Source organism: Solea solea, chromosome 2, assembly GCF_958295425.1.
Source record: "Solea solea chromosome 2, fSolSol10.1, whole genome shotgun sequence".
NCBI classification, from domain to species: domain Eukaryota; kingdom Metazoa; phylum Chordata; class Actinopteri; order Pleuronectiformes; family Soleidae; genus Solea; species Solea solea.
Window position 1 is genome coordinate 33,881,587 of NC_081135.1, and position 13,583 is coordinate 33,895,169.

Sequence of the window (13,583 nt, forward strand, 5' to 3'; positions counted from 1 at the left end):
GAAGGTGCAGCGCGGCGCTGGCACTGCCTTTCACCGTTTTATTACAAAAACAGCAGCATCAGCCAAGTAAGTGCACATACATAGTAAAAAAAAACACTACAAGGTGATTAAATGTTAATACTTAAATAAGTTTAGTTGGCTTTACAGGCTCATCCAAGACTAACAGTCAGGACATAAGAGGGACAGAGACACCGACCAGCTTTCTAACAGAGACTAAAATGCATCTGGTCGATCAAACAAGGCAACACAACGAGTACAAGTCGGAATCACAGGCTACCTCACGATACGGTACACGTTATTTAGATCAAATTACATATTCAGACATAAGGAATTGATTAGAAATGAAATTTAGCAGAAAGAAATAAGTGTAAAACAACCATTACAAATTGGAAAATAAATAAAAATAATCAAAAAAGACAGTATCATATAGTTTGGTTATTGTTGTAGGGGGTTAGACTTACAAAAACTACATTTTATCACGCTAAAAACAGGCAAAATCACCAGCAAAGTCAACGTGTGACTGACCTCAGAGTGGCAGCCAAACCCTGACCACCTTGAGTGACAAATGACAAGTTAAGAAAGAGAACTCACCAGCCAGAGGGACATCGCAGAGCTTCCTTTGAAGACACCTGTGGCACTCACACCCGCTCACCGATCCAAACACGTACCAGAGTTGTCTGGGTTTATCGAGAATAATGTTATTGTCCCTCAAAACTGAAGGTACTGACCAGAGAGAGCCTAACAGTCTGGCCCTTATCCTGACACACTTCCTGAACTGCATTGTTCACGAGAGGAGAGGAAACACACACACACACACACACACACACACACACACACACACACACACACACACACACAGTATGGAAAGCCAGTGTCAGGAGATCAAAACATGGAAAGTGAGAATACCAAGAGCTGTTGTTTGCTCTTTTGACACTTCTTATTATTTTCTTTTTTTAAAGTTCAGACTCCGGGCTGTCACATTTTGAAGAGCGAACATTTTCAGAAATTACAGAAATTCAATATTTTCTTATATCTTTTACAGGTTAAAGCTTAACAACAGCAACCTTTAGCGGTTAAAAACGGTTACTGCATTCCCAAATCAAAACACCTGGATTGAAACTGAAAGTGTGTCTGCTCCAAGCAGCAGCATATGAATGAATGATCACATGAAGATACACCATCAGCAGCATATCTGTCTTTGACTTCCTCTATTTTATTTATTTTAACACATCTCCACTGCAGGCACTGATTTTTATACATCCGGTCAAGACGTTTTAGAGAGGGATAGTGAGGCTTTTTAAGGTACGTATTATTCATTATTTCTGAGTGCTGGGTGTCAGTGGGAGGACCGACAAAAACCTACATAAATTGGCAGCACCAGTATTTAAATTGAACATGTTTCATTAATCTCTGATGACACGCCATTGTCATTTTAAGTAACAGATGTCCTATATGTGGCCCCTTTTACTGCAGGGTTGCTGGATCAGAGTCTGTATAGTGTCTTATTATGTGAAGCAAACTGAAAAAGACAAAAGTTATCATGCCAAGTTTCTCACAGGGATGAAAAAGACCCATTTTGAGCATCAAGCTGGAAACACGCAGCTAAACTGGATGAGTTTAGGACAAATTCACTTGGATGAAGTGGAACTCTTCAGAGATGTTTATGGGAACAATGAGGGTAGTTCTGCGGTGAGCGAGCTGGAAGAGAAAAGACTCTTCTGCTGCCAGTGTGAAATACTGTCCAACTAGCTGTGTTTATGGAAGGAATTACAGCCTGGTTTGATGTAAGGGGGGGATAGAACTGTCTTAACCAGCCACAGCTGTCACTGCCACAGGTGAAGAGTTGTTTAAATGAGCTGTTTTGGGGAAATTCAGACACGTCTGATGTCCTCACCATCACTACCATCTGACTGTAGTGGATAGTACTGTTGACTCATGGTTCAACCAAGGGCCTTTCTGTGAGGAGTTTGCATGTTCTTCATGGATATTCCAGCTTCCTCCCACAGTCCAAAAACATGCAGAGGTTAACTGACCGTAGTGAATGAACGTTGGCCCAGTGTGGATTGGTAAACTGTCCATGGTGTACCCGACATTTCGCCCAGTGTCAACTGGGATACATACAATAATCCCTTTTTCTTCCCATCCCTAAACGAATGTGCAAAACTTTCCCAACCTTTTAGCTAAGATTTATGCCTATATATTTTTGAACCACATGCATAAAATGAAGCTGTAATCCACTCACCAAAGAGTAAATGAGCTGCTACGTCATGCACAAATGTGCTCTTGTCGTGATTTATGTTGTGATTTGGGTCAATAGTTTAATGGGACCCAACCTCTTAAAAGAAAATGGGTCCCCATATAGAAAGTTCGGGAAACACAGCTTTGAAAGCTTTAAAGTGTATGTGTAGCAGCAAGAATGAAAAGTACTTTGTGGTCTGTCCAACGATACATAACAATGCTAGATACATTTTTATGTAGCACGACAACTGTACACAATATTAATACAAATTCTTCTCAAATAACATATATGTTTCAAGAACATGGGTGATGTGCAGACACGCCACAATGTGGGAAAGAAATGTTAAGAAGCTTGGTTAAGGAGCGAGCAGAGGTATGGGTTCATGCCAAGATGTGATGTGAAGTTTGCTTTGAGAGTGCTGATGGAGATGTTTAGAGAAGGCCAGAAGATGTTGCACTGTGTCTTTGTGGATCCAGAGAAAGCTTATGGTCGGGTGCCAAGAGAGGAAGTCAGCAGTGGCAGAGAAGTATGAGAGGGCGGTGCAGGTGGGAGGTGGGATTACATCAGGGATCAGCTCTAAGCCTCTTCTTGTTTGCAGCGGTGACGGACAGGTTGACAGATGAGGTCAGGCAGGAGTCTCCGTGAACTATGTTGCTCGCAGATGATATTATCGCCTGTAGTGAGAGTTTGCAAGACGGGATACCTGGGTGTGAATGACAGTGAGACAAATTGGTACGGTGAAGATGCAAGGAGTAGAAGTAGAGAAGGTGGACGGGGTCAACCATCCACAACAATGGATAGTGCATAAAAGAGGTGAAAGTGAAGGTCTAAAAGGTGGAGATGAAGATGAAGATGCATATTCCAGGGACAGCCAAGGTTGCGATTGTTTGGACATGCGCAGTCGAGGGACGGTGAATACATTGAACAAAAGTTGTTGAAGATGGAGCTCAGAGAAGGTCCATGATGTTGTGAAGGAGGACATGAGGACAGTTGGTGTCACAGAAAGGGACACGAGGGACACAACGGCAGTTTAAATCTGCTGTGTCCACCCCCAAATGGAAAAGCCGAAAGAGAGCAAGGGTCTCAAACTCAAGTTCCTGACGAGTTCCAGGCAAATGAAACAACACACTAAAGGTAATGACAGCTGAGGTGAAGAGGTCGCCCCTCTGCGACGGCTCCGCTAACCAGGTAACTAAACAAGCTCCTCCGTTGTGTTCTTAACACGCCATTAATGGAAAACACCTTAGACCTCACAGACTTACTGCCACTCGTCCGTGAGCGCAGATGTGACGGAGAAAGCAGGAGGGAAGTAGTATCGTGTGACAAACATGATCCAGGTTTGTTTTTCTCCACTCAACACAACTTTTTACAAGGTTTAGAAGAAGAAGTAGAAGAAGAAGTAGAAGAAGAAGAAGAAGAAGGGATATTTACTTTGCTGGAGATGAAACTCACTTGTGGCCCCTCTGGTCTCAGAGGAGGTCGCATTACTATGGCAGAACACAAACACGCATTGAAAACTATGCTAAACCAAGGGACATAATTCCGTCCTCCTCCCACATATGTTCGACATTAGCCAATCCATAAAAAGCCACGAGTCATGTTGTGTCACAGCAGAAACATTTGGATTCACACAGAGCCAGTACATTACATGAGAATAAAGTGCAATAGTGTTACGGCATTCTCTCATTTCACTTTAAAAGTGAATTCACATGAGTATTGTTTACATGCAGCAATCATTTTGTGGCCGTGTCAGTGTGAATACATAGCCTGCTTGGGAAGAGTTTGTTCTGGAGCATCACTAATAGGATTTCAAACTTATGGCCCTCTTCCACTATGGCCCCGGCTCGCCTCGACTCGCTAGGGACTATGCTAGTGTAAACGCAACTTAAACGTGCCGTGCCGTGCCGTGCCGTGCCATGACGGTCGAATCACCCTATTATATGCAGCGATAGTGAAAGTCTGGCCAAACACGGCAAAACCGGTGTGAGAAACACTCAATACTCAATATTGACAAGGGAGTTCAGAAAAAAGACATCAGAAAGCTTCGAAATACAATCAGACGAGATGCAAACAATCACTTTAAAATAAAAAGAAATATATAAAATGTGGTATTTGTTTTAGATTACATTATAAGATACGGACAATACAATGCCAATTTTGGGGGTTGTTTTTTTATCATTCATTTAAGAATTTATAAACCACAATTGAATGGTTTCATCAGCTTTCACTAAGGAGCTAAATTAATTTAATCTTTAATTATGTGCCATTTTGTCATAATACTTATCAATGTGGAAAATTATTCAGTTTCAGTGATTTTTTGTTAAATGTTTTGTTAAATGTTAAATGGAGCAAAGAAACCAGAAAATATTCACATTTAAGAAGCTAAATAATCAGAAAAAATTATCAAAATATTTGACGAATCATTTAGTGATTGATTAATAATCAACTAATTGAGTAATTGTTTCAGCCCTAATATCAAGTGTGTTGAAACACTTTTATTGTGATAGCATTAGCCCTAACGTTCTAGTCGGAGAGAATAAGCGTGAAACAGCTGTAAGCAACTAAAGGAATACCATTGTTTGCTGTTAAATCCAAGAATGTCCGTGTGTTTCTGTCCATGTATGTGTATGTGTATGTGTGTGTGTGTAGATAGTGTAATCCTAACCGTGTCTGTGAACTCCTGAGCCAAAACCTCACAGGCTTCATTCGTCTAAAGCCTTTCCAACACCCCCCCCCCCCCACCCCCACCCCCCCCCCTCAGCTGGATCAAAGTCTACGCTGTGTGCTTAGGTTTTAACATGGGGGGTTTACTTTCTGGCCGATTGTTATCACTCCTCTAAGTGCTAAGCCATGAGTGAGGCCTCCGTGAACGCCGCCGCCGCCGCTCAGAGGAGCGTCTGACATGTCTGTGTGTTGTGTTGTGTTGTGTTGTGTTGTGTTGTGTGCGTGTGTGTGTGTGTCGACTGATGATGAGGTAAAGGCACGGCTCTCGATTGGAAGCACATGCTGCATGAGCTCACACTTGTCATTTCTGATCAAGCCACATGTGAGCCCCACATTGACGCAAATAGTTTTCTTTAATGCAAATAACTCTTGCAAGCTGACTGTACCAACAGTGCAGTGTACGGCAAAGTCTGCCCCCTACTGGTCTCTCTTTTCCAACACACTCTTCAGCAGCAGCATTGTGGTGACATTTGTCAGTGTTGCAGAAAATCACTGGCTCCAATAATCTTGGTCTTCATAAATTGTGTCCGTTAATGGACTCTATGATCTATTATCTATGGGAGAGTATTAAGGCCACACACAAAAAACCCCAGCGTGAATTCTGACATTAATGTGAGAATATTAAAGTCAGAATATCTGAGATTAAGGTCAGAATATCTGAGATTAAAAACAGTATTCTGAGATAAAAATCAGAATATTAAATCAGAATATATGAGATTACAGTCAGTATTCTGAGATTAAAGTCAGAATATTAAAGTCAGAATATCTGAGATTAAAGTCAGAATAAAGTCAGAATAGCTGAGATTAAAGTCCGAATTCTGAGAAAAAAGTAGTTATTCTTAGATTAAAGCCAGAATAACAAAGTCAGAATATCTAAAATTACAGTCAGAATTCTGAGATTAATGTCAGAATATCTGAGATTAAAGTCAGAATATCTAAAGTAAAAGTCAGAATTCTGAGATGTCAGAATATCTGAGATTAAAGAAAAAGTCAGAATTCTGATATGAAAATCAGAATATCTGAGATTAAAGATAAAGATAAAAGCGCTATATAAATTTGATGTATTATTATTTTATTATTATTAAAGTCAGAATATCTAAGGTAAAAGTCAGAATTCTGAGATGAAAGTCAGAATATCTGAGATTAAAGTCAGAATATCTAAGGTAAAAGTCAGAATTCTGAGATTAATGTCAGAATATCTGAGATTAAAGATAAAGATAAAAGCGCTATATAAATTTGATGTATTATTATTTTATTATTATTAAAGTCAGAATATGTAAGGTAAAAATCAGAATTCTGAGATGTCAGAATATCTGAGATTAAAGAAAAAGTCAGAATTCTGAGATGAAAGTCAGAATTAAAACTTTCTTTCCTTCAGTCTTTCTTTTTACATGTGACTACTCTTCCATAATTATCTTTGTAGATATTTGTTAGTTAAAAAAAAAACATTTTACAACACAGCACAAATATGAATAAAACAAGTCATAAAATGTGAAATATAAACTGACAAAGCTTTAAAACATGGGAGACAAAAGTGCTGCGGGCTCTACACTACTAATTGACTAATACATAACACAACCGCTGAAAGTAAATAAATATGACAAGAATAAAAAGCTAATAAATAAGTAATGCAGTGTTCAGTCACAAGGACAATGCCTTCTTTCTCTTTTAAAAGACTTCTTGGCTGCGCTGGTAAAACATGAAGTCTATACATTCCATATGTGTAATAAATTATCATAAAAACAACTTGTGGACAATATTTTCATCCCCATAGATTTACTGCGCATCTTAAACGATTATATTATCTTGGGAAAACAGACAGAGCTTGCCAAAAGTTATTAGGGATGATGGAAGAAGAGAATATGGATAATTGCATATGACACTTTAATTTACAGTGATTACAAGCTGGAGGTTGTTTTTTTTTTGTGCAGTCAGCAAAAGTCACATCTAGAGCAGAGTTGTGAGATCTACATTCAACACTTTAAACACGCGATCTATCATTGTTAAAGAAAACGGAGGGGAAAAGGATCATCTATCCACCTCATTATTCATCTCTACTCCCAAGTTTAAGGTCCTTCCTCGGCCGATGGGGTTTAGGGTTTCCGCAAAATTCACGAGTCATCTCATCTCAGTCGTTTTTGAGCAACCCAAAAGTTCAACATAAAGTGTGTCAGGTAAGCCGATGCTGAACTGAACACCTGCACAAATATGAAGCTGTGGAAGCGGCACAGATGACGAATGAGCCACGTTTTTGTGGCAAATTGGCGAATGCTTGAATAACGACGGTGCCCTGCCTGAACCCACGGTCACCCCGTGCAATAAAAAGCACAATGAAGGGGTTTAAGTTCTCAATTTGAGTTTCATTATCAGGTTAAACCTTTTTTTTCCAACAGTCACTGTGTGGAGAAGAAGAACATTCAGAGTCAAATACAGTACACTCACCATCTGGATTTAACTAAGCAAATACAGTAGGTAAGAGGCCTCGGCTGGAATAATACTGCAGAGATTAATATGTTTGAGCAGGAAACAAGTGATTTAATCCCCCAACTGATGCAGTGACTTCTCATTTCTTACGCAACCATGTTGGAAAAGATGTGACTTTGTTTTTTGGCCTGCATAAAGCAAATAAAACAACGAAGGAGACTGATGAAACTTTAATTGGTGAAGAACTGTCTGACGCATTATCATAGAACCTGATCTGATCGCTTCAGTTTAGTAGAGGCAACCTCAGACCTACTGAAACCTCAGAGCTTCAGTAGGTTTTAAAGCCTTATGGTACAGATGATTTAGCATGAATCACTGGGTTTACAGTTGAGATATTCATTTAAACCAGGATTATAGATTCAGAGAGAAGTTGCAGAGGAGGTTTTCACAAGCATCGCAACACAAAAGTGATTCTTATTCAATCAATCCACTATGTTGATAATCGATTAACGGGCTTGAGTGTTGTTTTCATTTGTTAAAACAAGCTCCTCTCATTTTTCAGCTCCTTAAATGTGAATGTAAATGTGGTTTAAAACCAGAAAACATTTTGGTTTGCGGCCAAAACAAGACATTCGAGAACATCATCATGTCCAGGTTTGATAATCGAGAAAATAATCCACAGATTAATCCATCATGAAAATAATTGTTAGTTGCAGCCCTTTATGTGTGTGTGTGTAGGACCTTTTCTGGCAAGAACACCAGTAGTCCTCATGGAGACAAAATCTTGGTCCTATATGAGCCAGAACCTCAATCCTGAGGGACTGGTTAAATTAAGGGTTAAGATTTAAATTGAATAGGTTAAGCTTAGGGTGAGTTAAGCATTGGCTGGTTTTGGTTAAGGTTAGTGATCAAGATTTGTTTACGCTATCCAACCAAATTGAATTTAAGTCAACGCAGTGTCTTGGAAGAATAGGTGTGCAAACGTGCACGGAGATGCATTTCTCTGCAGCACCAACCGTAACCCACGGCGATGGTGAGGCTGCCCAGTGGCCTGGGCATTATGCAAAATGTAAATCATGCTCGACTGGTTGCAAGACAGTTCGGTTGTGTGTGTGTGTGTGTGTGTGTGAGCTTCACATTTCACCCAGGCTTTTATTGGTGCCAGTGGCCTTTTGTCTGCTTTAATTGAATTAACTTCCCAGATAAAAACTGGACCTTGTTGCAGGAGAGCGGCATCGTGGCAGCACGGGAGCGTTTAACGGTGTTTGCACTGAGCTTTGTGGGTTCTCTTTGACGACATTTTATAACTTGGTAACATTTTAACAACGTTTTAAAAAGGGCTCCATGACACACGTTTGTCACAGCCTCATTCACTGCTACGTCTCACGTCATTGTTTCACTCCCTGCGAGGATGTTTCCTTTCACTTCAGTCACAGTCGCATCTTAAAACTGAACGTCCTTCCTACTTGTAATGACGAATGCACTCTTTTATGTGACATGAGGCAATCTCTCATCTCTGAATTCTCCGCCCATGATGGCACCATTGCATTTATTTCTCAACTCTCTTTAAGACTCATTCCTTTTTTTTAAGGGTTTCTTTGCAAGATAGGAGGTTGTTGCCAATTCTGGAGTAGCAATTACTCCACCCACGTGGCCTGAGGATCATCTGTTTCTCACTGTCACCACCATCACAAACCAAATCAGCTTTCAGAGGAACTCCATGTGTTTATGCATCGGTTTTAATAACGTATACTGGTTATTAAATACTCTTTCACATGCTGTTCAGACATTGTGACATTGTGAGACTATGTGAAACAAAGTGTTTTCTAACAAAAAGCAAAAAATATATATATCATGTGGGGTTCAATTATTATTCTGACATATCACGGTTGAGATTTGAGTTGTTATTTTTGTCGAGATTCAGTTGAATATTTGCCGTTTTAAGGATTTAAATAGGCTGGGAATAGTATTTCAATGAATGTGAGTAAATCCATAGATTAACTACTGTATTAGACTCTGATGCATGGATGAGAACTTAAAGTTATTAAGTGTTTCTACCGGTGTAAATGCAGTTTTGATTGGAAAACATTTACTGTACGTATGCAGCCCTACTGTGACAGATGAACACAGATGACACACGTATGGCTGTGTGGACTTTTGAAAACAAGGTCCACACATAAACAAGGTCACCATATAAACATTCAGCCTGTGTGTTGGTGAGAATGTGGGCAGAAGCCTTCACTACACGGGGTGTAAAAAGACATAAAGATGTATTTAGCACCAATTAGTCCACGGACGTGTTGTGAAACACTGTTATTAACCGTTTAGAGTAGGAAAAATAACAACGGCAACGTCTCCATCTGCTGGTTATGTATCACACCAAGTCTCCCTAACCTCTACTTTGATGACACACACTATGGTTGTTTTGGCTACAAACCACCACTTCAAAACGTCCTGTTTAGTGACCGTCTTCCCCCTTTTTTCTTTCATGTCTGCTCGTCCCCACAGAGAAGACAAACACCCACGCGTCACGTGGCTTTTCCTCCAGCGGAAAACAAGGGACACGAAAACTGCTGTCCTGTGTTGATGTTGTGATTTGCCCGTCTGTGAGATAATGCGAGGCAAACAAGCCTCTATCACGTCGGTGGTGTGTTACAGACTTGACCAGACTTGAATGAAACCTGTTGCTCTATCGTGAACATGGCTGGTGTTTGAGCTAAATCTGTATATTTAAACAAAATGATATTAAAGTCTTGATCCGTTTATCCACAAACTGCTAATCTGAGATAGGGGGCAAAATACAACAACTAAAGCTGAAATAATCTGGTGTAATTCAAAATGTACAAAGTACAGTAAAAGCACAACAATAACACACTGTCCATCTGACCCACCACATGCCCTACATTATACACCAGAATACACTATATATTGTCTTATAAAAGTTGCATTCATGATATATTTGGAAGAATTATGGATGAACACATTAAATTTAAAAATAAAAAATCAATTTAAGATGTCCCATTTTAATGGGGAAATAAACATTATTACAGCAGCAAAGACAGTAAAAGGTAAAGGTAATAAATAATAAATGCATTTTCACACCTACGGATACACTATAGAAGATATTGACTATTAAGATGATAAAACTATACAGTAAATACATTAACCAGAATATATACAGTATGAGCATAATATTTACTGTGTAAAATTCAGGTTTCTTGCTGATTTATAAAAAGTTTCCCATGCATTAACAACCAGACAAACACTTTTATGTCCATTACAAGTGGTCTTGTGTATATACAGTACACTGATTTCAGTAAATCAGACCTTAATGTCTTAATTAACCGACTGCACAGATTGTGTTATCATATAACGGCACATCGTCAGGTGTGTGTTACAGTGTTGTTTTATCAACAACTGTCTATTATTACTACTACTATTGTATAGGGCTGAACAATTAATATACAATATATAATACTATATTATTTGTTAAAGCCAAAATGTGTGTCAAAATATCATTTTAGATTAATAACTGTCTTGATCTAGTATACAAATCCTATTCTACAGACTGAAGAGAACGTCCTTGTTTCTCACAGATCTGAACAAATATGTAATACACATATGTACACAGTAATCACTTTAAATATGTTATACGAATGAAAATGAGAATAATGATGTAAAAATGACCCTTTCCTCTGATATCGCAATTCCTATCAAAACAATCACAATTAGACATTTATTCCAAATCTTTCAGCTACTACTACTGCATATTAAAATGGATGTAATCTCTGTGAGGTGAAGCCAATGTGGAAGAGTCTGAAATGTGCCTTTACTTGTACGGCCAGCAGGAGGTCAGTTTGTTTACTTCTCACTTGCTTTATAACGTTTATGACTCATTTAACATCTTTCTGAGCAGTTTATTGTCTCATAATTTTCCACTCAGACAAAGCAAACTTCAAAAAGGCTTCAAAACTGCAATTTCAAGTTTGACACGTGGGAGCGTGGTATCCGACCAACACTAATCTTCAGAGTCTAAATTTACAAATGCTGACAGCAGCAGGTGTTAAAGGCTCAGCTCCTCTCCAGCTCGGTGGTAATTTAAGTACAAATATCAGACAAAGGGACCGAGTGATGTCAGGAATGTGTGCCATATAAAAGTGAAAGTGCCCAGGAAGAAAGAAATGATAAATAACCGCGTTGCAGCGGAGGACGCCGATAACGCGGCCATGAAAACAGTTTGCTCGGCTTCATTTAGTGGTTAATGGCTCTGTGACTGCGGACTTAGTTGAACCCATTACTGTTATCTCTCGCAAGAAAAGTCCAATCTTTCCGGAGAGAACAAACCGAGAAGGACAAACAGTTTGTTATCTTGCAGCGTGTTGCTCAAGGGACAAATATTATAATCTAAATAAAGAGCTGTGCGTCTCATTAAAAGGAGAAATATTTGAACTTCTGTCTCGCACAACATTCAAGCACTTCAAACAGAGGACACACACACACACAGCACAAGTTCCCACTGGGTCAAAAGCCAAAGAGAAGAAAATAAGTTTTAAAGAGAGACTTAGAAACAGGAACGGAAGCGCACTGTTTAATGTGAAGTGTGAAGTGGAAACCCATTCCACAATTTAAGAGCTGCTACCGCGAAGGCACGATCACCCTTGAGCTTCCGGCTTTGTTTTGATCATCTGATCTTAGAGACCGTGAAGAAATGTACAGCTGAAGTAGAGGTCAGAGAGGTGAGTGAGGCGGAGGCAGCAAGGCCAATAACGTAGACAACAAATAATAACTTAAAATTCATCCTCTAGTGCACTGGGAGTCAGTGGAGGGAAGCCAGAATAAGAGAGATATGTTCATTAGAGCTAAAAGGATGAATCGATTAATCGATTACTAAATTAAATCGACAACTATTTTGATAATCGATAACTTTTTTCATGATTAATACAAGATTTCTGATTGTTTAATCTTCTTAAATGTGAATATTTGCTTCATTAACTTGCTCCACATAATAAAAAAATCATTAAAATTGATCATTTTGGTTTGTGGACAAAACAAAACATCATTTCCAGGTTTGACGTTTTTTGATATTCTATGGACCAAACGATTAATCGATTAATCAAGAAAATAATCGACAGATTAGTCTATTATGAAAATAATGTTCATGTTTGGGAGTGTTCTTGGCGTGCAGCAGCATTCTGAACGAGCTGAAGGCGACAGATAGAATCCTGGCTAACCCCAATATAAAGAGTGTTGCAGTAATCCAGTCGAGGAGTTATGAAGACGTGTGTCTCCTCCTCGGCAGAATCCTTGGCTATAATTGCCTTAAATTTTTACTTAAAATCACCGTCCATTATTATTACCCCCAGGTTTCTTATCATGGATTTGTTGTTAAGGGCCAAAGGACCAAGATGCTTCATATAAAAAAAAGATAAAGTTGGGAAACCTGTAAGAACTTGATATGTTAACTATGAGTCACTCTAATTCAACCATGTTAACAAGTAATACACTGTATCACCTGCGTTACCACAGAATGAGTGCCCTCCAGTGTGAGGTGGTGCACAGTTAGAAGCAAACGGCACGGAACAATGCAACAAAATCATGTGGAGGTATTTGGGCTATTCTCAGAGTCATGTCATGCAGGCCTGCCAAGGCAGATAGGCACGCAGGAGGCAAAGGGGGTAGCAGATTATGTTCTCAGAACTTCTGGGACTACTGTAATTTAGAGTGGAGTGGGCTTAAAGGGTAAAACCCCTCAATTTAGGTAATCCAATATGTTATTCTTGCCGTCTGGGAAAGTCCATGTGGAACCAAAGAAACCATATCTTTATTAACAACAAAGGCGTTTATGCTTAATACTCTGATGCGGCAGCTCAGCTTCCCTGCCATACAAATACACCAAAGAGACACATGCAGTACAGTGTAAAAATCACAGTACAGTCTCTATTTTTAACGATATGAAAGACGCCAGAGAGTGTGGAGAATGTGGGCTGCAGTTTGGGGCATTTATTTGTTGTTCAGTTCTGAAAAGTTGGAAAACCACGAAAATCCCGCACAATGAGGTCTCATTTTAACACCTAATGTGGCATCATATTATTAAATTTCCTCCAACTTTGAAAACCTTTCTTTTGCACATTAAAAAAGTACCTTTTGTTCATATATTGTGGTCAGATTCTTTTATTTAGGTCCCGAGCAATGCCTG

General features: G+C 39.2%; 1 protein-coding gene across 3 annotated transcripts in view; it reads right to left on the reverse strand.

Moving 5' to 3' along the window:
* Positions 1-13,583, reverse strand: part of tns1b (tensin 1b) — a 174,116-nt gene that overhangs the window by 151,624 nt on the left and 8,909 nt on the right. The window contains exon 1 of one of the 3 annotated variants that reach the window (XM_058623407.1): positions 592-719. The exons of the other annotated variants lie outside the window; for them this stretch is intronic. Within the exon in view, the coding sequence (XP_058479390.1) occupies positions 592-606 (15 nt within the window). The 5' untranslated portion in view covers positions 607-719. Of the gene's footprint in view, positions 1-591; positions 720-13,583 lie in introns of those variants that run through there. 3 annotated transcript variants of the gene reach the window in all.